The sequence below is a fragment of the Sycon ciliatum genome, chromosome 10, assembly GCF_964019385.1.
Source record: "Sycon ciliatum chromosome 10, ocSycCili1.1, whole genome shotgun sequence".
Classification (NCBI taxonomy): Eukaryota; Metazoa; Porifera; class Calcarea; order Leucosolenida; family Sycettidae; genus Sycon; species Sycon ciliatum.
The window spans coordinates 27322042-27348657 of NC_088652.1; the positions used below are offsets into that span (position 1 = coordinate 27322042).

General features: G+C 44.5%; 4 protein-coding genes across 4 annotated transcripts; 2 read left to right on the plus strand and 2 right to left on the minus strand.

Annotated features, from left to right (window-relative positions):
* The first annotated feature begins 2715 nt into the window (after nucleotides 1–2715).
* Nucleotides 2716–4886, plus strand: LOC135826374 (zinc finger protein 3-like). The gene has a single exon (XM_065338986.1). The coding sequence runs from the start codon at nucleotides 2894–2896 to the stop codon at nucleotides 4289–4291; it is 1398 nt and encodes a 465-aa protein (XP_065195058.1). The 5' UTR covers nucleotides 2716–2893; the 3' UTR covers nucleotides 4292–4886.
* Nucleotides 4887–7666: 2780 nt separating this feature from the next.
* On the minus strand, nucleotides 7667–10192 carry LOC135826808 (uncharacterized). The gene has a single exon (XM_065339412.1). It carries the CDS (start codon nucleotides 10190–10192, stop codon nucleotides 7667–7669), a length of 2526 nt encoding a protein of 841 aa, XP_065195484.1.
* A 2080-nt stretch (nucleotides 10193–12272) lies between these two features.
* LOC135826810 (uncharacterized) lies at nucleotides 12273–13139 on the minus strand. Its single transcript, XM_065339413.1, has one exon. It carries the CDS (start codon nucleotides 13137–13139, stop codon nucleotides 12273–12275), a length of 867 nt encoding a protein of 288 aa, XP_065195485.1.
* Nucleotides 13140–17449: 4310 nt separating this feature from the next.
* LOC135826811 (zinc finger protein 28-like) lies at nucleotides 17450–26189 on the plus strand. Its single transcript, XM_065339414.1, has 2 exons — nucleotides 17450–18915; nucleotides 24079–26189. The coding sequence occupies exons 1-2, from the start codon at nucleotides 17541–17543 to the stop codon at nucleotides 25581–25583; spliced, it is 2880 nt and encodes a 959-aa protein (XP_065195486.1). The 5' UTR covers nucleotides 17450–17540; the 3' UTR covers nucleotides 25584–26189.
* The last annotated feature ends 427 nt before the right edge of the window (nucleotides 26190–26616 follow it).

Genomic DNA, 26616 nt, shown 5'->3' on the forward strand with positions numbered 1-26616 from the left:
TGTCAACGGGGAAATTTGACTGTCAATAAAAAATAAAAGTAAATTATCGTGTCCGTTCCCGAAGGGAACTCACGACAGCCGCTAACACCCGATAAACCCTAGCGGCAGTACCAGAAATCAAACCTCGAAAACCAGAACTGATTATGACCAGCAATTCCTTTCTTTTCCCACATTTTGTTGAGGATGAATGTTGTATCAAGCAATGCACTAACACTACCATAATGGGTAGCGGTCATCATAGTAGCAGACTAGTAGCTACCGTTCAACATTTTCTTCTGACTTCGAAACTCTCGCTTCCTGTGATTTCAAGGTTCGCAGCCCTGACTTGAACACACACACACTTCCCACACAACGTAGCACGCGTTGCGGCCCAACAAACAAAGCATTCATTCCTTTGAGAACAAGGTGCAAAAAGGAACGCTCTGAAAAAAATATTGACTGTCATCAACAGCACTCGAACCGTTTCTTATGGCCTACGATACTCTTTGTGATATCTGAGTACGTAACACATATATCTTACTCCACTGCATCAGACCAGTGTGAGGTTGACAAGATGACTACTATAGTCACATTTAGGATGCACAGCCAGTGTGCTGGATATGCTAACAACAACGGAGGCAGAGAGTACTGTCAAACCGGAAAGTCTAACGAACAAAAAGTTTTAGGTTTTTGTAATTTTGGCATGATTACGTGCAGAACGATTAACTATGGCTACCTGGCCACACATCTGTATGCGAATCTTTACACAGACATGTAGTTATCTAGCGATAAGGATGACGTTTTTTCAAAGAACGAAACAATTGGTCGTTAAAACGTTAGATGTTGTAACTCGTTAAACTTTCCGGTTTTACAGTGTTTGTTTATGCTTACCATATCGGGATAAAGCCAGGTCGTCGCAAATCAGGGTTTCTCGTTCTAGAACGAGTACTAATAATTACAGTGCAATCATAAGGTAACCAAAATGGGCATTATAACAAACATGTGGCAAGGAACTAGACTTTTTCCATCTCTGCACTCGAAAAAAATGTGAGCTTGTACGAATCAAGAAAGACAGGAAATGGTATATTTCCACGAGGAGCTGATCTTCCCCTCTGTATGATTGGGTGTATTGCATTCCCTGCAAGGACGCTGTTATTGACTGCAATTGGAGTAATAGCGCTGCGTCTGTGCTTAATCTATTTATATCTCGTTACTTTAACTGCAATATTTTTAGGATTGTGTTTGCTACAACACTGGAGCTCGCGCTATTCCGCCGACTTGACTTGACACTTGATTGACTGACGATTCACATCCAGAGCTCACGAGAAGTCCATCGAACCTTCGACTCGGCAAACCTGTAAGACAGCACCACTCCCTGCTCAATACACAGTGTTTCGGGGAATTCACACCTCATCAGTTGAGCATGAGAAGGCTGAGGAAGATTGTGCCTGAAGAGCACCACTTACAAAGTTCTCTCAGCTCCAGGCACAAACATCACCAGGGATACAAACTTACAGAGACGCTCCGTTTTGAGTGCGATAAATACCTCGTGAACACCAGATAGCAGCGTGAGTTATTGTGGCTCCTGGACGTTGATAACAGACGTAGACCATCCGTCACTCACAACGCTGTCACCTCCAAACCAGCTAGTCGCAAGCCCGCTCTGTACGAAAACGTGATGCTATCTGGTGTTCACGAGGTGTTTGTCGCGCTGCAAATGGAGCCTCTCCTTATCATCACTGCCTTCAACTCATTATTTATTAAGGACTGGGACTTGTGGAGTTTGCTTAAAAAACTATACCATTGAGGGCACCAAGGAAATTACATGAGGTGTGGTTTCACTGTTTTGTTTGCCCTGCCACGCTTACACCTTTGTCCTTTCACAGCTTTAAGGGGCCGTCCAAGGTTACCAATAGTATTTTCAAAACGAAAATTTTTCGTTTGGGGGTGTGTGGATTTGAGTGAGTTTCATTTTGAAAATATGTAATGAATGCAGATTGAGAATGCCCAGTTACTTCTGGGTGTCGAAACTTGACATCAATAAATAATAAAATAAAATAAATTTCACGGTTCGCGTGAGACTCAGCTGGAAGCCGAGTTTTCCGCATCCGCTGTGAGAACGCCACCACCCTCTAGGATCAAGGCGCAGTTGTATTTTGTTGTAATTCGTTTTACCTGCAGAAAGGGTAGGTGGATGGGTGCTGAGAACTACTAAAGCTTTCTGGTATTTCTGCCATTTTCCAGTATCTTCTCCAGTGGCTACCTTACCTGAGGATCCCAAAAACTATTGATAACCCCGGACGGCCCCTAACGTGATGATAGTAGAAGAATGTTACATGCACATCAGTGGTAAGTGCTCAGATAAATATTGTAGACCATGTCACATAATCCAAAACCTACCTATGACATCTCACACGATGCGAGAGAGCGTCCATGAAACCAATAATAATTACCTAGAAACAAAGAGTCTCAAATTTCACTATCTCAAGTCTGGTGTTGAAGAGTCAGCGTGACATGCATTTTTCAAATTGTTTGATTGCAAGTCAGAAGGGGAGATGAAGACGCAATTAGATACATAATGTGTGAGTTGGGTTTTTTGTACCATAATTATGTGATTGAGTGTATGTGCGTGATTTCATATCATTCTAGTATAGTATCAGGTTAATGTACAGTGCTAGAAATAGATGTGAACTGTGTTGACGTGTCGATTTGGCACACTTTTCATATACTTAGTAAGGGGTAACACCAGCTGCTACTAAGTACAAAACTATTGGCTACAACTAGGGAGACTCGTCTTTCCATTTGAACTGCGTTTCTGCTACTTCAATCATTTTAGTTGTTGTTTGGAATTAGGATATTTCGCATTGTTAGGAAGGAGAATTACGGTTGTGAAAATTGTTGAAGTGCGTAAATCATGGACGTTTGTGACTGGACTTCTGATGAAAGTATTGACCTTGATGCACTCTCACCACTGCCTCCATTAGTGATATGGACCAGCAGAAGAGCAGTTCCGTGTACTCCACCGCCAACTGCTCCATCTTATAGGACACCTTACTCAGCTCTTCAACACGCATACCCCAATAGCGGTTATCAAGTAGCCACATCAGAAGTCTCCTCTTCCCATTATTCTCTTCAGAGTACCTCTTTCTGCCCGTGGAGTACAGAAACATCTATCTCCGGTGTCCTTCAAGACCATCCACCCATGGACCTGGTGTCAGAAATCTCCAGGGACCCTCGACGAGAAATCAAGAGGAGCAAGGATTCAAAGCCCATTGATGCTTCAATCACAGCTGTCGCAAACCCAAGTTTGGATCCCTTGACATCGGCTGGGGAGAAGGAGCAAATTTCACAAGATGAAAGTAGCGCAACTGTTAATGGGCATCCCGAACCCGTTTCAAAACACTCCACAGGCTACGAGGAAGTAGCGTTTCACTCTGAATATGGCAATTACTCCAGCAAATCTGCCGATATGAACGTTCACGCCGGGCTTGTGCCCAACTTCGGCCATTTTCCAGTATCTTCTCCAGTGGCTAGCTTACCTGACGTTCCCAAAAACCTCGTTCGTGACGGGATCAACAATCGTCATGCCACTGAGCTGGTCCAGGACGTAGTTTGTCAACTTCAAGCTGACCTTCTAAATCCAGACAATACACTCTGTGAAGAAACCGGAAAGGCACTTGAACGCCAGCCCGATAGGCTCGATCGTGGACATTCAAATCCTGGAGAAAAAACGTATAAATGTAAGCATTGCGATACATCATTTTCTACACAGTCTTGTCTAGCATCTCATGAATGTACACATTCAGAAGAGAAATTGTTCAAGTGTAAAGTGTGTGATAAATATTTCACTACGCGATCTTATCTTACCCGTCATGCACGACTTCACTCAGGAGACAAAACGTTTGCGTGCACGTACTGCGCAAAGCGGTTCAGTAGCAATAACGATCTACTTGTTCATAAACGTATCCATACCGGGGAGAAGCCATACAAGTGTAATTACTGTGATAAAAAGTTTTCCCAAAGCCACAGCGTGACAGTTCATGAACGTACCCATACTGGAGAGAGGCCATACAAGTGTAAATTGTGTGACAAGTCATTCAAGAGGTCAGCACACCTCACAGTGCATCAACGCATCCATACTGGTGAAAAACCATACAAGTGTAAAGTATGTGGAATGGCATTCCGTCAAATGTCAACTCTCGCATATCATCAACGAATCCATACTGGGGAGAAACCATGTTGGTGTAAGGAATGCGGAAAGTCTTTCACCAAGAATTCCGACCTAAAACGTCATGAGCGGATCCATCCCTGAGAGAACCTGATCAATTGTCAGCCATCGTGACAAGTCTTTCAATGTGCAAAACAACATGGAATACCATGCAAATACAAACCCAGTAAACAGAAAGATTGTTTTAAAGATTATGGAAAATGTTACTGATAGGCCCGTTTTGAACCACAAGTAGCGTAAATGTCGTTTACAATCCAATCCGATATCGAAAAGGTCACTGTTTACATGCTAACTTCAACCTGTGCAACATCCAAAACATTATCATTTTCATTGTGTTCGAGTTGTTATGTACTGTTTCATTCCTTGTTTTCTATTTCAGTTCTACCATAGACGGAACGTTTTTCTATATTTGCCATTCAATAAAAAATTCAATTGCGCTACACGTGTCTGTATGGTTCTTTTTTGACAAATCAGTCCTGCTATATATCGCTTATCCTACTTCTGGAGCACGCATGCCTGGTACGTATCTTTTCGCTTCAAGAGGCGCTGTGCTGTTTTCAAGTTCGCACATGCTGATAAAATATTGTGCATGTATGTAGCAATGATCCCAAGTGTAATCTTGTATAGTAACGTTCTACTACTTATCAAAACTATTCGAATACTATCTCACTGTCCATTTGTTGGATGAAAATGTGTCAACGGGGAAATTTGACTTGTAATAAAAAATAAAAAATAAAAGTAAATTAATTTTCGTGTCCCGTCCCGGGGGGAACTCACGACAGCCGCTAACACCCAATAAACCCTAGCGGCAGTACCAGAAATCAAAACTGGAAAACCAGATTATGACCAGCAATTCCTTTCTTTTCCCACATTTTGTTGAGGATGAATGTTGTATCAAGCAATGCACTAACACTACCATAATGGGTAGCGGTCATCAAAGTAGCAGACTAGTAGCTACCGTTCAACATTTTCTTCTGACTTCGAAACTCTCGCTTCCTGTGATTTCACAGTTCTCAGCCCTCACTTGAACACACACTTCCCGCACAATAAAGCACGCGGTGCGGCCCAACAAACAAAGCATTCATTTCTTTGAGAACAAGGTGCAAAAAGAAACGCTCTGAAGAAAATATTGACTGTCATCACCAGCACTCGAACCCTTTATTATGGCCTGCGATACTCTTTTGATATCTGAGTACGTAACACATATATCTTACTCCACTGCATCAGACCAGTGTGAGGTTGACAAGATGACTACTATAGTCACAGTTAGGATGCACAGCCAGTGTGCTGGATATGCTAACTACAACGGAGGCAGAGAGTACTGTCAAACCGGAAAGTCTAACGAACAAAAAGTTTAACGTTTTTGTAATTTTGGCATGATTACGTGCAGAAAGATTAACGATGGCTACCTGGCCACACATCTGTATGCGAATCTTTACACAGACATCTAGTTGTCTAGCGATAAGGATAACGTTTTTTCAAAGAACGAAAAATTGGTCGTTAAAACGTTAGATGTTGTAACTCGTTAAACTTTCCGGTTTTACAGTATTTTGTTTATGCTTACCATATCGGGATAAAGCCAGGTCGTCGCAAATCAGGGTTTCTCGTTCTAGAACGAGTTCTAATCATTACAATGAAATCATAAGGTAACCAAAATGGGCATTATAAGTTTTATTTTATAACAACCATGTGGCAAGGAACTAGACGTTTTCCATCTCTGCACTCGGAATATATGTGAGCTTGTACTAATCAAGAAAGACAGGAAATGGTATATTTCCACGAGGAGCTGATCCTACCCTTCTCTATGATTGGGTATATTTCATTCCCTGCAAGGACACTGTTATTGACTGCATTTGGAGTAATAGCGCTGCGTCCGTGATTAATCTAAATTTATCTCTTTACTTAAACTGTAATTTTTTAGGAATGGGTTTGCTCCCACACTGGAGCTCGTGGCGTTTCGCCGACTTGACCTGACACTTGATTGACTCACGACTGCCATCCAGAGAACACGAGAAGGCCATTGAACCTTCGACTCGGCAAACCTGCAAGAAAGCACCACTCCCTGCTAAATACACAGTGTCTCGGGGAATTCAAACCTCATCAGTTGAGCTTGAGTAGGCTGAGGAAGATTGTGCCGGAAGAGAACCTCTTATATAGTGCTCTTCAGGCACAAACATCACCAGGAATACAAACTTACAGAGACGCTCCGTTTCCAGCGCGACAAACACCTCGTGAACATCAGATAGCACCGTGAGTCAGTGTCGCGCCTGGACGGTGAGAACAGACATAGACCACCCGTCATTCACAACGATGTCACCTCTAAACCAGCTAGTCGCAAGCCCGCGCTGGGCACAACAGTACGAAATTGTGATGCCATCTGGGGTTCACGAGCTGTTTGTCGCGCTGGAAACGGAGCGTCTCCTTATCATCACTGCCTTCAAATCATTATCGTTTTTCGGCGAATTCTCAAACCAACTATCATATAGCTATGTGTTGGTAAATGATCAGTTATAGAGATTGACTTTGTGTACTCCGCCTTTGTCGCCGTGCGACTACCCTGATCTAACAATACTCATGCCAGTTGCACTACAAACAATCCACTCATGACATCTTGCTCTAAAAGGCGAGCTGCCTGCAAACTTGGATTCACACAAGAGCCATAAGAACACGAGGTCAATCTTGGTGATCATAAAAAGGAGAGACTGATTAGGCACGCGCATGCCTAATTTATACGGGCCAAGATCGCGCATGCCTAATATGCCCGCGTACCATACTGCGCATGCCTATAGCCATTCAGAATATGGAAGGAGCGCGGCAAGGTCAGAAAAAGTAGGCTCTAGCACTACAAATTTATGTCTAAGTGATAATTATGGAAATTACGATCGCGTTCGCGACATTCCGGCCAGCGAGAAGAAATGAAGAATGATACTCAGTAAACATATCTACACAATGAACTGAATGTCAAGAAAGGAACATGCAATGTAAATAGCTCCGAATACTGTCAGCCTTGAAATTCATGAATACAAATCTGTGCCGAAAATGATCTACGGTACCTAAACGACGTACTGGTGGGAGAGCTGTATCAAACTTGACTCAATGATACCGTTGCTATACTGACTGACTGCATGATATATTGACACTAGTTACAACTTCAGATCAACTTACTGTTCATGCATCTGAATACTCATCTTGAAAGTTCACCTTCGGAAATAAGGCAATCTACTTTTAAACTACTTCAATAGAACATGTATGCTGCAGTATATGTAGCAAAGGAGGTTCGCATAAGCAGCATGTTCATAACAAAGATCAGAAGGCAATCGTGATCATGCTGTGTATGTATATACAGTATTTAAGTGTGTGTGTGTGTATGTGTGTATGCATGTGTGAGTTTGTGGGTGGGTGTACAAGTGTTCAGACCATCATAGTATAGCTTACTATCCGGTGCACTCATTCTTCTTACTAAACTGCTCCGTCTCGTATAAGCTCACCTAGCTGTTCTTGAAACCGAGCTGCTGCGTGCCGCTTGGGCCGAGTCGTGCCGGTGGCGACACTACTGGATGCACTCTCAGTCGCCGATACTGGTTCGGGTTCACTACTCACCTGAGCTGGTGTTGATGGACATTCCAGTGGGTAAAGATGACATAGTGACCGTCTGACTGTCCTACCAGTAGGGAGCTGAATGGTGGCGGATCTTGTCTCACCATCTGAAGATGCGCGCAGTTTCACAATGCGGCCGATTGGCCAGCTAACTCGGGGCAGTGTTTCCTCGCGGATGATGACAACTGTGTCAACTGCTGGCTCGTCATTGGCACGAATACGTCCTTGTCGTAGCTGGTAATCGCCACGCTCTCTCAGTGATGCAAGATACTCGTCTTGCCATAATTGCCAGAAGCGATTCAGCTGCTGCTGACATACATTGAACGTCTGGAGAAGTAAATCACCAGAGGCTTTGACACAGAAATCTGGATCATTCGTATCTAACTGCTCACCCGGCAGTGTTAGAGTGTTGTTGAGGCACAAGAAGTGTGCTGGTGTGAGGATAAACCCATTGAAATCCTCACCCACATACGTGAGAGGTCTACTTTTGAGGATTCCCTCTACTTCTGTCAGCAGTGTGCAAAGTTCTTCGGCCTTTAGAATTCGTTTACCGAGGGATTTCCTGAGCATTCGCTTTACGGACTGGACGAGGCGTTCATACACCCCTCCCATCCATGGTGATAGTTGAACGATGAACCGCCATTCAATACCCATAGTGGCAAGTGTCGAGAATACATCCGCATTGGTATTAATGGATTTCCACAATTGCTCCATGGTGACGTCAGCCAATTTAAACTGTTTAGCATTATCAGACACGATTGTAGCCGGTGTACCGCGGCGAGCGACGAATCGCTTAAACGCCATTAGAAAGCTGTCAGTAGTCATATCTAGTACAAGCTCTAAGTGCAACGCCCGTGTTGCCAGACAAGTGAACAGTACCACCCAAACGTTCTTGTTTTCTCCATTGGCTTTAACAGTCAGGGGCCCAAAGTAATCAATGCCAGTCCTGACAAATGGTGCGCTGCGGGTTACCCGTTCTTTGGGGAGAGGTGCGAACTTGGGCATTGCAAAGGGGCCACCCTCAAACCGTTTGCATACCTTGCACTGATTAACTACATTCGTGACCTCTTTTCTACCTCGTGTCACCCAGAAGCGTTTACGTAATTCCACAAGCGTTTGACTAGCGCCGGCGTGGAGAACTCTCTGGTGTACATCGGAAATGATCAATCTCGTCAGCGCACTCTTTCCGCAGAGGAGAATCGGGAATTTAGCATTTGATGGCAGTTCTGCATGCTTCATCCTGCCTCTGCACTTGATTAGGCCGTCTTCTTTATCAATAAAGAGGCCCAACTTGAACATCAAGTCGCTCTTGGTTTTCTTGTTGTTCTTGATGGCTTCCAGTTCTGCTGAGTAATCAGTGGCTTGCGCATGTTTCCGCCAAAGCATTTCCGCGGTCTGAAGTTCGTCAACCGATAAGTATGGTGATGTTGGACGAGACTTTCTTGCTGACTTTATGAAACGCTGTACCCATGCTGTAACCCTGATCACTTTTGCGAATGATGATGATTTCTCAATACGAATACCAGCCGGTGGGGGGTTGCTCGCCTGTTGCTCCACAGGACCCTCCCCCGACAAAGCGGCGTGAACGACTTCTTCTTGACAAGGATCAGTATCCGGTGCCCATTGCATGTCCGCCAACCACTCGGGTCCTGTCCACCACAGATTACTCTTGAGGAGGGTTGCAGTCGTGGTGCCTCGTGAGAGTTGATCGGCAGGATTGCTTCTTGTGTTCACATAACAGAATTGTACGTCTTCATTGCGGCGGATTTCTGCGACCCTATGTGCTACGAACGTCGGCAGATCCTTGCCCTTCCCTTTCACCCATCCCAGCACACATTGAGAATCTGACCACAAGTACGTAGTGAGCTGAAGAGGTAGTTCTTTCCGTAAGAAGTTGATCATTCGAGCACCTAGCGTGGCTGCGAGTAACTCCAACCTTGGTATTGTTGTTTCCTTTAACGGTGCCACACGAGACTTGGCAAAGAGTAAGCGAACAGATACGTTCGTCGAGATAGTGCGTAGATACGCCACAGCTCCGTAGCCTGCCTTTGATGCGTCACAGAAAACATGGAGCTCATACCTTGGTTCAACGTTGGAAGTGAAACTCGCAAGTCTTGGTATTCTGGTTTGGCTGGCTGCGGATAAGTCATGAGCTATCTCATGCCACTCTGTAAGAATAGCTGCTGGCAAGACATCGTCCCAATTGCACTTCAGTTTCCAGATCTCCTGAAGTAGAACCTTCGCGCGGAATACGATTGGCGAATAGATTCCCAGTGGATCGTAGAACGATGATAACACGCTCAGCATGTGTCGCTTCGTCTGAACGTTTTTTAGTTCAGCTGGGTTTGGAGTGAGCCCTAGCTCATCCAAGTTTTTGTCCCACTCCATACCAAGGACCTTGACGAGTTGAGCGATTGCAAATCTAACGGAGCCATATTCATTGGACAAGAGATGTGGTCAGTGATATTTGCAGATATCGGTTGGAAGGAGCCATCACGTAATTTGACTTGTAACTCTACCCTAGGGTAAGTGCGAGTAGTTCTGGTCTTGGAACCAAACCCGGCTACTGCCAAAACATCTTGACCAACTGGTTTACTGTGTAGTGAGGTAGTGACATTTCTGTGCACAAATGAACGGGACGACCCAGTGTCGAACAAGATGCGTGCGTTGCAAGTGTGGTCACCATTCTGGATTTCTGCCATTGCTGTTTGCATTAGTACCACATTGCTCTGGGAGTAAACTTCATTTGTTGCATGTACGTCAGCCACAGGCGGCACTGGCTCTGCATTGCAAGATTGAACATTGGTTGGCTTTGCACTTTTGAATTCTCGTGCCTTTGGATCTAGCCTGGATTGTGGATCAAATTTCTTCATGCATAATGACCGATGATGCCCACGTTTCCCACAATGGTAGCATGTACGTGCACCAGCTCTGCAATCTGCTGCACTATGTCCTTTCCTCAGACATACGAAACATTCATTTGTGATTTTCTCTTTCCGTTTCTCATACGTTGGATATGCTGGGCATTCATCCGTGTAGTGTGACCCTCCACAATACCAACATTTCGGGCCTTTGTGCGTGGTCTGATTCATTAGTAAGGAACTGGTGGCCATACCCTCTTGGTTTGTTTCCCTGTGTACCCGCCCATTAGAAGGTGTGAAGTGTACAGATGCCATGTGATCACTTGCTTCAAGGATATCAATTAATGCACCCAAGACCGTAAGTAGTTTGCCCACAGACCAATTGTCACCGGTTTTTCTTTTCTCCATATCAATGATTATTGCTTTTGGCAGTTTTGACATCAGTAGCGGTACTATTATCTCTTGCTGGATGTCTGAACTAGGCCTCAGCGGCTAATGCTAGTTTTTTGGGGCAAAAATGCTTTTGGCAATGCTAGTTATTTTGGTTGCTAATGCTAGGTTGAGTGCTCGTTTGCAGCATTAATGCTAGTTTCAGCACCAATAAAAAGGAAAGAAAATGGTGTACTGAAATACTTTTTCGGATGGTCTTGTGTCTAATTTCATTGTAGACACGATCAGATGAACCAGGGCACCATGGTAAATTAAAGATAGAAATGCGATACTAGTAGTCGATACACGGTGGACAATGTCTGGCAACTATCTTCGTGTCCCATTACGGCTTGGGAACTCACAGCTCATGGCCGAGCCGACCGCGGTTGTACTGGAGCATGAGCTCCACTTCCAGGTGGTCTGTCAGTGTTGAGGCTTGCTAAGGGTGCACCCTTTGGGGTTTTCTTGAAATAAACTTTTTTGAATTTTTCCACTCGACCATGCTGAAATACGGCCAAAGTCATACCTGCGCAGGAAAGCTCGCCCCTCCGCGACGTCTCCTCAGCAATTTCTACTCCAACACTACTCCCAAGGCCGCAGAACAAAGTGTAGTGTTGACTCTGACAAGGAAAAGCAGCGGTGATCACTTGTCACTCCAAACGACAAGCTTCTCCTTGCGCCACCAATAATTTTTTGTGCGACTGTTGATGCAAAAGTGACTGAAGGCCTGAGCGCAGTTTTTGAATCTTATTGCAAGATGCACGGTGAAATCACGTGCCTTGTGACGCAAGAATGCCAAGTCGCGTGGATCACGGCATGTGTGTAGCGTAGGTTTGGCGCTTCCAAATAGGCACCCTTAGCATTGAGACGATAACGCTAGCGGTAACGGTATTTTGACTGTGGCCGGACCAAGAGTACCCATTTTGTTACTGTATGGCATATATGTACCCTTGAATCCTGTTGTGCACTTGCTGTGTGCCAGAAGAGGCCCAGACCCCATAATTGGTGCAAACATTACCATATGGGTCATTGCAGCGTATGCCTTGGAAAGGTTTTTAGCCCCCAGGCCCCTTTTAATGCTTTTTACCCCATAAAACCTGCTTGCAATGCTAGAGCAATGCTAGTTTCCAAAAAAGGCCTTTAATGCTACTTTTAATGCTAGCATTAGCCGCTGAGGCCTAGTCTGAACCAGCTGATTTCAGACACCGCAAGTGCGCCTCTGCTTCATTTTGGAACTTCCGTAACGCTACTGGTGTGTTCACTGGTGGCTTAATGGTAACAAGCTTGTGATACGTCATGTTGGCAATTACTTGTGGCTTTCCAAATCGCTCTTTTAGGAGCCCTAATGCTGCTGCATAATTCTTGCCCGTTAAGGTAATGCCCGTTATGGTATCTAGTGCTGCATCGCTCAGGTGATTTCTCAAGTACACTAATTTCTCCACATTGGACAGCTTGGTATTATTGTGAACAGTGGATTCAAACATGTCAATGAATTCTGGGTACTGCAACACATTGCCATTGAACACAGGTATTTTTAGGACAGGAAGCTTCGTTGAACTTGATACTGTGACTGGAGTGCCATTGGCCGCACTTTGTTCTGAGACAAACTGGTTTAATAGCTTCGCTGTTTCTGCCTGTGTTTTCGTATTGGCTTCCATGACCTTCGTCAGATCTATTATCTCCACTGGGGATGCTGTTTTACACTGTGCTGACTTTCCTCGTAACTGTGCCAATAGATCATTGCATTCCGTAATTAATTCCACAACCACATCGACATACTGCTCATCGTGTTTCTTTTTCTCTTTATCACCCTTTTTTGTAGCCTCAAAGTCGTAAACCACATTAGCAAACAGGTCGAACAATTCCTCGCCTTTCTTTATCGTAGAAGCAAATACAGTAATCAGACTACTTATCTCGTCCGGAGTTGGAGTGCCAGACAGCAATGCGTTGGCCTCAGCAGAGCGCTGCTTCAAGAACTTCACGTGGGCCTGCAGCACCTTCCGTTTCGTCTTCGCCTGGGCGTTGATGGAGTCTGGTTCTGCCATATCTGCTCTCGGTCTCACACCATATCCGGAAAATGTCGCCGTGCGACTACCCTGATCTAACAATACTCATGCCAGTTGCACTACAAACAATCCACTCATGACATCTTGCTCTAAAAGGCGAGCTGCCTGCAAACTTGGATTCACACAAGAGCCATAAGAACACGAGGTCAATCTTGGTGATCATAAAAAGGAGAGGCTGATTAGGAACGCGCATGCCTAATTTATACGGGCCAAGATCGCGCGTGCCTAATATGCGCGCGTACCATACTGCGCATGCCTATAGCCATTCAGAATATGGAAGGAGCGCGGCAAGGTCAGAAAAAGTAGGCTCTAGCACTACAAATTTATGTCTAAGTGATAATTATGGAAATTACGATCGCGTTCGCGACAGCCTTATCAGCAATTGTCAAATCAAAACAGTTCAATGAAGTTGATTGCTCCAACGATGAGCACACGCTTCTTGCCGAACTTGACACTTGGCTGACTCACGACTGCCATCCGGAGCACACGAGGAGCATGTCGCACCTTCCGCTCGGCAAACCTTAAAGAAAGCACCACTCCCTGCTCAATACACAGTGTATGAGGAATTCACCCCTCATCAGTTGAGCTTGAGTAGGCTAAGGAAGATTGTGCCTGAAAAGCACCACTTACATACTGCTCTCCTCAACTGATGAGGGGTGAATTCCCCGAAACACTGTGTATTGAGCAGGGAGTGGTGCTTTGTATTTTGTATTTGTATTTATGGATTCTCCACAGGCCTTAGCCTAAATCGAGGGAGTCTTCGTCAAAAGCTTATGAAGAAGAAGCTGAGGAGAAAAATAAAAATAGGAAATAGAATGATGCCGGGTGGAAGTACTTTAACACAGTGCTCTATGACATCGCTACTCTACGTGGAATGAAACCAGAGGGCTCATAACGGGTGATAGCAAAGTGTGTGCGGACAAGAGCGGTAAAATATTTTGAGCTGGATACAGTACGAATGGCAGCCGGGAGGGAGTTCCATGTGGCATTGGTGACAAAGAGAAAGGTGGCACGGGTGTGTGTGCTGGCTCTAGCAGGTGGGAGTAGATGTTGGGGGCGCCTGGCGCTGTTTGACACTGAGTAGCCTAGGTCCTCCAGGGTCGTCATCTGGCTATTGATAAGGTGGTGGAGCTCAAGAAGGCACTGAATGTGTCTTCGCCATGTGATGCTGGGCCACTAGAGGTGAGGCTTTCGGCTCCGTTTGAGGAGGGTACACGCCATACTGCCGCAGGATCACACGTGCCACTCTTGTCTGTAGCCGTTCAAAGGTAGTAGCCTGAGCACTGGAGAGTTGAAATTTCCAGAGGGATGAGGCTTTCTTTCAGGTTTGCCGAGCGGAAGGTGCAACGTGCTCCTCGTGTGCTCCGGATGGCGGTCGTGAGTCAGTCAAGTGTCAAGTTCGGAAAGAAGCGTGTGGTCCTCGTTGGAGCAACCAACTTCATGACTTTTATCGCCGAAGTCGCAACTTCTAAGTTCGTAAAACAGTTCAAGCTAGGACATATTGGCTGAGATAGACAGTCTTTGATTATGCTTCATTTCCTCGTTCTCTCCTGAAGTAGTCTTCTTGTTTTCTTGCAATATTTATTTATTATTATTTATTTATTTATTTCTGCACCTCGTGGCATGTCAAGACAGCCAATTGAATTGAGGAGAGGGTGAGACCAACCACGGAAGAAGAGAAAAAAAGAAAATTAAGAGCACGTACACAAAGTGGGAAGGGATTAGCAACTTACAAAGCAATGGGATGCTCAGCGAGCTATGCAGCGGAAGTGGTGACTGTGACTTTGTTTACTGGGAGATACTGAAGTGCTGTCTGACGAGGGTACGGAATTTGGGCATATCTGGAGCTTGTCTAACACTGGGAGGCAGTTGGAGCCACGTGGAGTAGGAGGAAAAGAAAGGGGAATTTACGAATAGGGTAGACCTAGCTAGGGGGAGACGAACGCAGCTTCGGGTGGTGCCACCTGAATTGAACCAATTAAGGGACTGTAAATGAGCAGGGTGCTGGTCAAGGAAAATTGAATGCGCCAGGGTGCACTTGGAAGCATCAAGGTAATGTTGCAGAGTGGTAGTGGATGCAGCAGCATACAAGTCTAGATTTGAGGTATAACGATCAGTACGGAATATGATTCGCAGTATACGGCGATGGAGAACTTCTAATTTACCTATGTGGGTTTTGTTAATGGTGGACCAGGCAGGGAAGCCGTACGTGAAGAGGGGAAGAATGTATGATTTATAAAAATTAATCCGGCAATTTTTGGGCAAATGGGACAAGTGACTTGACATTATGCCGACAGATCGGCATACTTTGGACGACACATGATCAGCATGGTGAGACCAGGAGAGGGCGGAATCTATGACAATGCCAAGGTGTTTATGGTGGGGCGCTACAGAGATAGGGTGACCGGGATCATCGGGAAAGTGGAAGATGGGCACTGGATCTGTGGGAGGGGGAAACAGGAGGAGCTCGGTTTTGGTCACATTTGGCTTAAGGTACCAAGTGCTCATCCAGTGAACAATGTCGTTGATACAGGTCTGAACTTTGGGGTACAGGGTGGCGTGAGATGGGGAGGAAGCAAGGACAGTGGTATCATCTGCAAACAAAGAAATATTGGGAATTGAATAGGGGAGGTCATTAACGTATGTGACGAAGAGCAGGGGACCTAAAATGGAGCCCTGGGGCACTCCGGATGTCACAGACTCGGGGTCAGATAAGGTTCCATTTACTGTGACGCACTGATTTCGGTCCAAGAGGTAGCTAGTTATCCAGGCGAGTAGGGAGCCGGAGACACCATGGGCACGAAGTTTGGCGATCAGGCCCTTGTGCCACACGGTGTCGAAGGCCTTGGAGAGGTCGAAGAAACAGATGCAGGAGACCTGCCGCTGGTCTTTTAGGGAGCAGAGGTCTTGGATTATGCGGGATAATTGCAGGGATGTGTTGTCCTTACGACGGAAGCCAGATTGTGCGGGGTGAAGAAGAGGGGAGATATGGTCGTACAAGCGGTCGTACACTATTCTCTCTAGCAGTTTGGAGACGCAGGACAGGAGGGAGATTGGTCGGTAATTAGACGGGTTGTTCTTGTCGCCTTTATTTTTGTACACTGGAATGACAGTGGCTGACTTCCATCGTGACGGGAATGTGCCGGAGGAGAGGGAAAGGTTAAAAAGAATGGAGAGTGGGCGGGCAATTGAGTAGCTCAGTTTCCTGAGGATCTCATTGGTGATCCTATCAGCTCCGGGGGATTTGTTCAGAGGCAGTCTTGCAATATACTTGTGAACAGTCGATGAGGTGATGATCAGGGAGTGCAATGTAGTTGCTGGTGGAGGTAGAGAGGAAATAGTGGGAATAGGAGCATCGGGATCAACCTGTAAGCCAGCACTAACGAAGTGGCGGTTCAATAAGTTACCAATGGATGCCGGAGAGGTGCTTGTTCGACCATTGGGGCCCACCATCTTCGAAGGTATAACCCGGGCGCTGGTAGGATTTCGCAGTTGACGAATGAGCACAGTTTTTTTTTTTTTTTTTGTCCATCATCCACTCTGAATAGGGTAATCATCTTTTGGTCCTAGATCGCCAATGAATCATGAGATAGTACACAATGGACTTGGACTTGTGTGGAGTTGCGAACTGTGCTTTGTACTGTAATCTTCGTATTGAATTTACATGTACATTAGAATTTGCTTCAAAAACTATAACATTGAGTACCAATAAATTGCATTACGTGTGGTTTCATTTTTATTTTTTTGGCACTGCGCACGCTTACACATTTGTCCACTCACAGCTTTAACGTGATGATAGAAGAAGAATATGACATGTATGTCAGTGGTAAGCGCTCAGATCAATGTTGTATAACATGTCACATAATCCATAACCTACCTATGATACCTAATACGAGGCGAGAGAACGTCCATGCCTCAATTAATACCTAGCAACGAAGAGTCTCAGATTTCACTATCTCAAGTCTGGTGTTGAAGAGTCAGCATGACATGCATGTTTCAAATTGTGTGATTGCAAGTCACAAGTGGAGATGAAAACGAAACTAAAGACATCATGTGTGAGTTGGGTTTTTGTATCATAATTATGTGATTGAGTGTATGCGCGTGATTTCACATCATTCTAGTATAGTATCTGGTAAAGGTACAGTGACAGAAATAGATGTGAACTGTATTAACGTGTCGATTTGGCACACTGTACATCTACTTACTAAGGGGTAACACCAGCTACTACTAATTATATTGGCTACAACTAGGGAGACTTATCTTCCTATTTGAACTGCGTTTCTGCTACTTCAAGTATTTAATTTGTTGTTTTGAATTAGGATATTTCGCATTGTAAGGAAGGAGAATTACGGTTGTGAGAACTGTTGAAGTACGTAAATCATGGACGATTGTGACTGGACTTCTGAGGACAGTGTGGACTTTGATGCATTCTCACTACTGCCTCCATTAGTGATATGGACAAGCAGAAGGGCAGTCACGTGTCCTCCACCGCCAACTGCTCCATCTTATAGTACACCTTACTCAGCTCTTCACCACGTATACCCCAATAGTGGTTATCAAGTAGCCACATCAGAAGTCTCCTCTTCCCATTATTCTCTTCAGTGTACCTCTTTCTGCCCGGGGAGTACAGAAACATCTACTTCCGGTGTCCTTCAAGACTATCCACCCATGCACTTGGTGTTAGAAATCTCCAGGGACCCTCGACGAGAAATCCAGAGGAGCAAGGATACAAAGCCCAGTGAAGTTTCAACCACAGCTGTCAATAACCCAGGTTTGGATCCCTTGACATCGGCAGGGGAGAAGGAGCACATTTCACAAGATGAAAGTAGTCCAACTGTTAACGGGTATCCCGAACCCTTTTCAGATAACTACACTGGCTACGAGGAAGTAGCGTTTTACACTGAATTTGGCAATTACTCCAGCAAATTTGCCGATATGAACGTTCATGCAGGGCTTGTACACAAATTCGGACATTTTCCAGCATCCTCTCCAGTGGCTAGCTTACCTGAGGATCCAAAAAATCTCGTTCGTGATGGGATCAACAATCGTCATGCCACTGAGCTGGTCCAGGAGATCGTTGGTCAACTTAAAGCTGACCTCCGAAATCCAGACAATACACTCTGTGAAGAAACCAGAAAGGCACTTGATCGCCAGCCCGATAGGCTCGATCGTGGACATTCAAATCCTGGAGAAAAAACGTCTAAATGTAAGCATTGCGATAAATCATTTTCTACTCAGTCCTGTCTTACTCCTCATGAATGTACACACCCAGAAGAGAAGTCGTTCGAGTGTAAAATGTGTGATAAAAATTTCACTACGCGATCTAATCTTACCCGTCATGCACGACTGCACTCAGGAGACAAAACGTTTGCGTGCACGTACTGCGAAAAGCACTTCAGTAGCAAATACGGCCTACTTGTTCATAAACGTATCCATACCGGGGAGAAGCCATACAAGTGTAATTACTGTGATCAAATGTTTGCCGAAAGACACGGCCTAACAGTACATGAACGTACCCATACTGGAGAGCGGCCATACAAGTGTAACTTGTGTGACAAGTCATTCAAGAAGTCATCACACCTCACAGTGCATCAACGCATCCATACTGGTGAAAAACCATACAAGTGTAACGTATGTGGCATGGCATTCCGGCATATGTCAGTTCTCGTATGTCATGAACGACTCCATACTGGGGAGAAACCATTTTCGTGTAAGGAATGTGGAAAGTCTTTCACAAAGAAATCCGGTCTAAAACGTCATGAGCGGATCCATCCCTGAGAGAACCTGATCAAGTGTCAGCTATGGTGACAAGTCTTTCAATGTGAAAAACAACATGGAAGACCATGCAAATACAAACACCGTAAAACAGAAAGATTGTTTTCAAGATTGTCGAAAATGTTACTCATAGGCCCGTTTTGAACCACAAGTAGCGTAAATGTCGTTTACAATCCAATCCGATATCGAAAAGGTCACTGTTTACATGCTAACTTCAACATGTGCAACATCCAAAACATTATCATTATCATTGTATTCGAGTTGTTATGTACTGTTTCATTCCTTGTTTCCCGTTTTAGTTCTACCATAGACGGAACTTTTTTCTATATTTGCCATGCATTAAAAGGCTCAATTGCGCTACACATGTCTGTATGGTTCTTTTTTGACAAAAATCAGTCCTGCTATATATCGCTTATCCTACTTCTGGGGCACGCATGCCTGGTACGGATCTTTTCGCTTCAAGAGGCGCTGTGCTGTTTTCAAGTTCGCACATGCTGATGAAATATGATGCATGTATGAACTCTTGGTTCCATGTGTCATCCTGTATAGTAACGATCTACTACTTATCAAAACTATTCGAATACTATCTCACTGTCCATTTGTTGGATGAAAATGTGTAAACGGGGAAATTTGACTTGTAATAAAAAATAAAAAATAGAAGTGAATTATCGTGTCCGTTCCCGAAGGGAACTCACGACAGCCTCAGACCTCACCTCACCTCAGACCTGCCCATCGCGGAAGCGATGATAGCGAACAGCTATGTTAGACATAGCAACTTGTGCTGGGATTACACCATTCAACAGCTTGCAAGGCTGATGAATTGACCGCCACTATTTTTAGCCTGGTATCCACCACACAGCTGATTGAAGTGACTTTTTCTGGCCAGTGAATCCCTATTTTCATTTTTCCATTTTTTTTCTACACACACACACACCACACCACATACTCCGGCATACACTGGCTGTTGGTAACCACCCAGGAGAATGAAAGAAAAGTCAGGAAGAGACCGAGAAAGAGAAGAAAGACGTGTGCGACCATAATCGTCGGGAATTGAACCCGCAACCTCTCGATTGGAAATCGACTGCACATACCACTGCACCATATGGGACACACACACAGCCGCTAACACCCGATAAACGCTAGCGGCAGTACCAGAAATCAAACCTCGAAAACCAGATTATGACCCGCAATTCCTTTCTTTTCCCACAGTTTGTTGAGGATGAATGTTGTATCAAGCAATGCACTAACACTACGATAATGGGTAGCGGTCATCAAAGTAGCAGACTAGTAGCTACCGTTCAACATTTTCTTCTGACTTCGAAACTCTCGCTTCCTGTGATTTCACAGTTTGCAGCCCTCACTTGAACACACACACTTCCCACACAATGTAGCACGCCAAGCGGTCCAACAAACAAAGCATTCATTCCTTTGAGAACAAGGTGCAAAAGGAACGCTCTGAAGAGAGTACGTAACACATAATTATATCTTACTCCACTGCATCAGACCAGTGTGAGGTTGACAAGATGACTACTATAGTCACAGTTAGGATGCACAGCCAGTGTGCTGGATATGCTAACTACAACGCAGGCAGAGAGTATTGTCAAACCGGAAAGTCTAACGAACAAAAAGTTTAACGTTTTTGTAATTTTGGCATGATTACATGCAGAAAGATTAACGATGGCTACCTGGCCACACATCTGTATGCGAATCTTTACACAGACATCTCATTATCTAGCGATAAGGATGACGTTTTTTCAAAGAACGAAAAAAATTCGTCTTTAAAACGTTAGATGTTGTGACTCGTTAAACTTTCCGGTTTTACAGTATTTGTTTATGCTTACCATATCGGGATAAAGCCAGGTCGTCGCAAATCAGGGTTTCTCGTTCTAGAACGAGTTCTAATCATTACAGCGCAATCATAAGGTAACCAAAATAGGCATTATAACAACCGTGATGGTTGGACGGCCCCTTAAAGCTGTGAAAGGACAAAGGTGTAAGCGTGGCAGGGCAAACAAAACAGTGAAACCACACCTCATGTAATTTCCTTGGTACCCTCAATGGCATAGTGTTTTTTAATGATTGCCTGTTCCGAGCCACCAATCGCAGTGTCTCCAGGTCCTTCAGACTCCGGAGACGCCCGGACGTTACCTTGGCTAATTCGTTGTCCATCACCACTGTTTCCTGTACTACACGGACCGTCAACATCTAGCGTGCGCACTAACAGAGGCAGAGGTAGTGTTCAAAGAGTGGAACCTCAACATCAACCCTACCAAGTCCGAGTGGAACCATCTATACCAAGAAGAGGATGTTGCAAGAAGAGGTGAGGAACGATGGAGGTCCACCCGGTTGCTTGGTTCACTGTACGGAGTAACAGAAGACCTCAAACGCCGGCGCCAGCAAGCCGCAGCTGCCTTCACCACACTTGTCAATCTGTGGATGCGGAGACATGTTATCTCTGAAGCAACCCACCTGAGGTTGTTTGATGCATTTGTGCTATCTATTTTGACCTACAACTGTGGCGTGTGGGTGCTTTCATCCCGGGATGCTACAGCAATGGATGCAGTCCACAGAAAGCAGCTCCGCCGTCTTTTGGGGATATCTTACCCGGAAATTATCTCGAACACAGACCTATATACCCGCTGCAATGCCGAGCCAATATCCGTACTAAGCAGAAGAGCACGCTGGAAACTGTTTGGTCATATTCTACGCCTCCCTGAAGCAACTCCAGCGCAGGTGAGAATGACAGCATATTTACAGCGACAGAATCGGGGCTGGCTCGGACGCCCGCGCATCACCCCACCAGTGGTGATAGACAACGAATTAGGACTGTCAATACCAGAACTCAAATCTCGGACACTAGATTAGGACCAGCAAATTTCTTTCTTTTCTCACATTTTGTTGAGCATGAATGTTGTATCAAGCAATGCACTAAAACTACGATATGGGGTAGCGGTCATCAAAGTAGCTACCGTCCAACGTTTTCTTCTGACTTCGGAACTCTCGCTTCCTGTGATTTCACACAGGCTGGTGGCTCGAAGCGCGCACTGTAATCCACACACTTCCCAAGAGATGTAGATACACAAACAAAGTATTCATCCTCTTGAGAACACGGTGCAAACGGGAAAGTTCTGAAGACAATATTGACTGTCACCTCCAGGATTCGAGCCAGGCACCCTTTCTTTTGTCCTGCGATGCTCTATTTGATACCATAATTATTACGTAAACATATCTTACTCGACTGCATCAGACCAGTGTGAGGTTGACAAGGTGACTACTAGATTCACATTAGGATGTACAGCCAATGTGCTGAATATGCCAAATACAATAGAGAAAAGGGTATCAATTTTTGTGATGCTTACCATAGCGGGACAAAGCCAGGTCGCCCTATCTCAGAGTTTCTCGCTCTAGAATGAGTTGCATAATCATCATGCATATATGCTTCAATCATAAGGTACCCAACAAATGAGTATAGTAATAACTATGGGGCAAGGAAGTAGACTTTTTCCATTTCTCTACTCAGAATATATTTGAGCTCGTTCATCACAATTAAGACAGGATACCAGTATGACAAAGTGTCTGTAGTCTTTGCTCAATGCCTCAAAGAGGGGCAGAGCTTACCACACAGGGCAGAGCAACAGAGACAAGTATGATAATATTTCCATGAGGAGCTGATATTCCCTTCTGCATAATTGGGTGTATTTCATTCCCTGCAAGGACACTGTGAGTGACTAAATTTGGAGTCATAGCGTTGCGTCCATTCTTAATATAATCTCGTTTCTTTAACTGCAATGTATGGTAAACGAGAATCTTGTCTAAAGTCCTGAACTTCGATTCGGTGAGGCACATTCGTGACTGGCATATCGAAGACCAGTGCTCACAGGTCTAGAGGTGCACAACGCTCAGCTCTTACTTGAGTGACTGGATCGTCTACATCGGGTCATAGTGCCTACTCCTACCAAGGTTTTAATGCACTGAAGTGTAGCTGAATCCGAGACAGTACATGAACGCATCCATACCCGAGATACACCATTTCAGTGGAAGGAATGTTGAAAGTCGTTCGCCAATCAATCCAGCCTGATAACAGGCCAAGACAGAATCCAAACCTGAGAAAAACTGATCAAGTGTCAGCGCATCTGACAAGTCAATCAATGCGAGAACACGCTTTGAAGACCTTGCAAAAACTAACAGCCGAAAGGTTGTGTTTCTAGATGTGTATTTTAGGTGCACATACCAATTTCACTGCTTACATGCTGACGTCAACACATGTAACATCAATACCATTATCATAATCATTCCAGTTGATATCTAAAGTTTCATTCCATGTTATCCATTGCACGTCTTACACACAAGGAATGTATTTACAAATTAACAATGCAAATAAAAATGAATTGCGATGAAACTCCCTGTGCGGTTAATTGTTGGTAAAAAGAACAGTCCTTTTTTAAAATGTCTTTTATCTTCAACGAGCAAGCCAGATATTGAACTCTTCGCTAGCCTTTCCGCTGGGCTGTTTGGGATTGCACACGTGATGCAAAATATTTTAGTTCCTTTATTCCTCTATGTAACTTTGATCCCATATGTTCCATTGTATAGTCCCGTTCTAGTCCTTGTGAATCTTGTCACATTATACCAGGCTCTTCAAAGGCCGTACATATTAGAATTATACTCACATGAGGTGAAAACGCTTCAATGCAACGATGTCCCATTCAATAATTATATAATGACAACGTGTCTCACATTTTCACCATCCCACGTCAGGAGTTGAAGAGTCAGCATGAAGTGCAATTCTCAGCTTTCGTGATACCAAAACCAGCGCTAAGATGAAGAGAAAATTGGAAAGATAGTGTGTGTGTGTGTGTGTGTGTGTTAACTTATGAATGCGTGCAGGTGTTTATACGTATGGGCAGGATATGATAAGATCGCCATGTGTGAGTTGAATATAAAGTTCAGAAATAGATGCTAGACGTGACGAAATAGCAGAGTGTTCCTGTACATATTTTGGGAAACACAGATGCTATTGATTACTCAATGCTATTGATTATAAAACTTACCTCCTAGGGCGAGTTATTGCTATTGGCATTGACGTCGGAAACTTTGGGTACTTGGACGGATAATCACAGTTTTGAGACTTTGTGTGGTACGTGAATCATGGATGATTGTGAATGGACCTCGCAGAGGAGCGTGGACTCTGATGCACGCTCACCACTGCCACCACTAGTTATATGGACCAGCAGAAGGTCAACTGCATGTCCTCCACCGCCAAATATACCATATTATGGTACATCTTATGGAGCTCATCACCACGCAAACGCGGATAGCGGTAACCAAGTAGCGACCTCAGAAGCCTCCTATTCGTATAATGCGCCGCCTCCACGATCCTCACTCAGGCCTTGGAGCACATCAACATCTACATCCGGTGTACTTCAAGATCATCCTTGGCTGGACAATGTGGCAGACAACCTCAGGGAGCAACTACCAGCGCTCCAGGGAAACAAAGATACAAACGCTAGTGAGTTTTCACCAACAGCTGTCGAAACCCCATGCTCAAGTCCAATGACAACGGCAGTGGACACTGACAAAATATCGCAAGACAACAGTAACCAAACTGCTAACTATCCTGTCTCCGTTTCAGAGCACTTCACAGACCACGGGCAAGCAGAGTATGACTCAGAAGATGGCAATTACTCAAGCAAGTCTGCCGATGTGGACGTTGACACTATCGGACGTGTTCCAGTATCTCCTCCATCGCCTAGCTTATCTGAGGACCCCAGACAACACGATCGTGAAACGCTCAACAATATTCCCACTCCTGAGTGGTTTTCGGAGGAAGATTGTCAACTTCAAACTGACCTTACTCAACCTAAAACGTCGCTCAGCAAGGACACAGATCAAGAGACAAATTCGAAATGTAAAGTGTGCGATAAAACCTTCAGTACGCCATCTAATCTTACCTGTCATGGACGACTTCACTCAGGCAAGAAACCCTTTACGTGCAAGTACTGCGCTAAGTCATTCAGTGATAAATCGAATCATATTCGTCATGAACGTATCCATACAGGGGTAAAACTATTTAAGTGCGATCAGTGTGAGCAAAGGTTTTACACCAACACCAATCTCAGAATTCATCTACGCATCCATACTGGAGTTAGACCATACAAGTGTAAACAATGTGGCAAGGCATTCAGACAACCATCGCATCTCACAGCTCACCAACGTATCCATGCTGGAGAGAAAGCATACAAGTGTAAAGAATGTGACAAGGCATTCAGACAATCTTCACATCTCACAGACCATCAACGGGTCCATACAGGAGAGAAAGCATACAAGTGTAAAGACTGTGGCAAGGCATTCAGACAATCATCACATCTCACAGTTCACCAACGCATCCATGCTGGAGAGAAAGCATACAAGTGTAAAGACTGTGGCAAGGCATTCACGCGAATTTCGATTCTAACAGCTCATCAGCGCACCCATACTGGAGAGAAACCAGTCAAGTGTAAAGTATGTGACCAGGCATTCTGGGCAAGATCAACTCTCGCAAATCATCAACGGATCCATACTGGAGAGAAACCATTTTCGTGTAAGGAATGTGGAAAGTCTTTCTCTCAGAAATCAAGCCTAACACGTCATGAACGAATGCATACCTGAGAGGTACAAGTATTTCACTGAGAAAACACACTTTGGGAGACCACGCAAATACAACACATCCGTGACCGTGAAACAGAACGCTTTTCAAGATTATTTTTAAAACAATGTTAATTGGACATTGTGAAACGGATGTAGCGTACAAGTACAGGCAATATGATCCCAATGCAATGGTCACTGCTTACATGCTGACTTAAACATAATTTTCTTCATGCAACATTTTTACAACTGAACAGGTCTGCTACTTGCAATGTGCTAGTGCTGCACCTGCGTGCTGTATTCTTAGTGTCTTTGAATAGTATGCATATTTTCATGTCTTTGTTCACCTATATTTTTGCCCTTTTTCATGTTCTACTCTTGATTTCTTGCCTTTTCCTCTCCTTGTTCTCCCTTCTCTTCTGGTATCTCGTTTAATTAACCGCGTGCGTTGCCCAAGCCAAGACTAGGCTGACGCCGATTGCAAACACGAAAGAGCTGATCATGATGATTATGATGACCATCAAAAATGTTATCATTATACATGTAATTGTATTCCAGTTGATGTCTACAGTTTCATTTCATGTAATGCATTGAACTTAATACACAGAAGGACCGTATTTCCTTATTTAAAATGCATAAAAAGATTAATAACTTGCCCTGAAAGTTCCTGTGTGGTTCATTGTTGATAAGGGTTGTATGTCCCACTGCTCACACACGGCGGGTACGGATCTTTTCGCTGGAAGAGACTGTTTTCAAGTTCGCATAAGATGCTAAGTATTATAGGATTGTGTTTACGTTACGTTTTGTAAACTTGTAAAGTCACCTTCTGGTCCATGTCAAAAACTTGTCAAATCTTTCTGGAGGGTCAGTGTCAATATCAATCTATATGCCTGAATTGTCGCTGTGGAAATGGTGATGGGAGTACATAGTTTGGATCGGCCGAGAGCGCAATGTGGTGGTGTGGTGTATTGGATTTAAATCTTCTAATACTATATCAATGTGCAATTTAAACCTGGATGTTGAGCGAATAATAAATGTAGAAAGGAAAAGGACATAT

What these genes read in the sequence shown, in the direction of transcription:
- LOC135826374 (XM_065338986.1), top strand. Translation starts at nt 2,894, where the DNA reads ATGGACGTTTGTGACTGGACTTCTGATGAAAGTATTGACCTTGATGCA.
- LOC135826808 (XM_065339412.1), bottom strand. Translation starts at nt 10,192, where the DNA reads ATGGAGTGGGACAAAAACTTGGATGAGCTAGGGCTCACTCCAAACCCA.
- LOC135826811 (XM_065339414.1), top strand. Translation starts at nt 17,541, where the DNA reads ATGGACGATTGTGACTGGACTTCTGAGGACAGTGTGGACTTTGATGCA. An exon ending in AAAGAAATCCGGTCTAAAAC is followed by an intron (nt 18,916 to 24,078) that starts GTCATGAGCGGA and finishes TGTGTGGTACGT; the next exon opens with GAATCATGGATGATTGTGAA.
- LOC135826810 (XM_065339413.1), bottom strand. Translation starts at nt 13,139, where the DNA reads ATGGCAGAACCAGACTCCATCAACGCCCAGGCGAAGACGAAACGGAAG.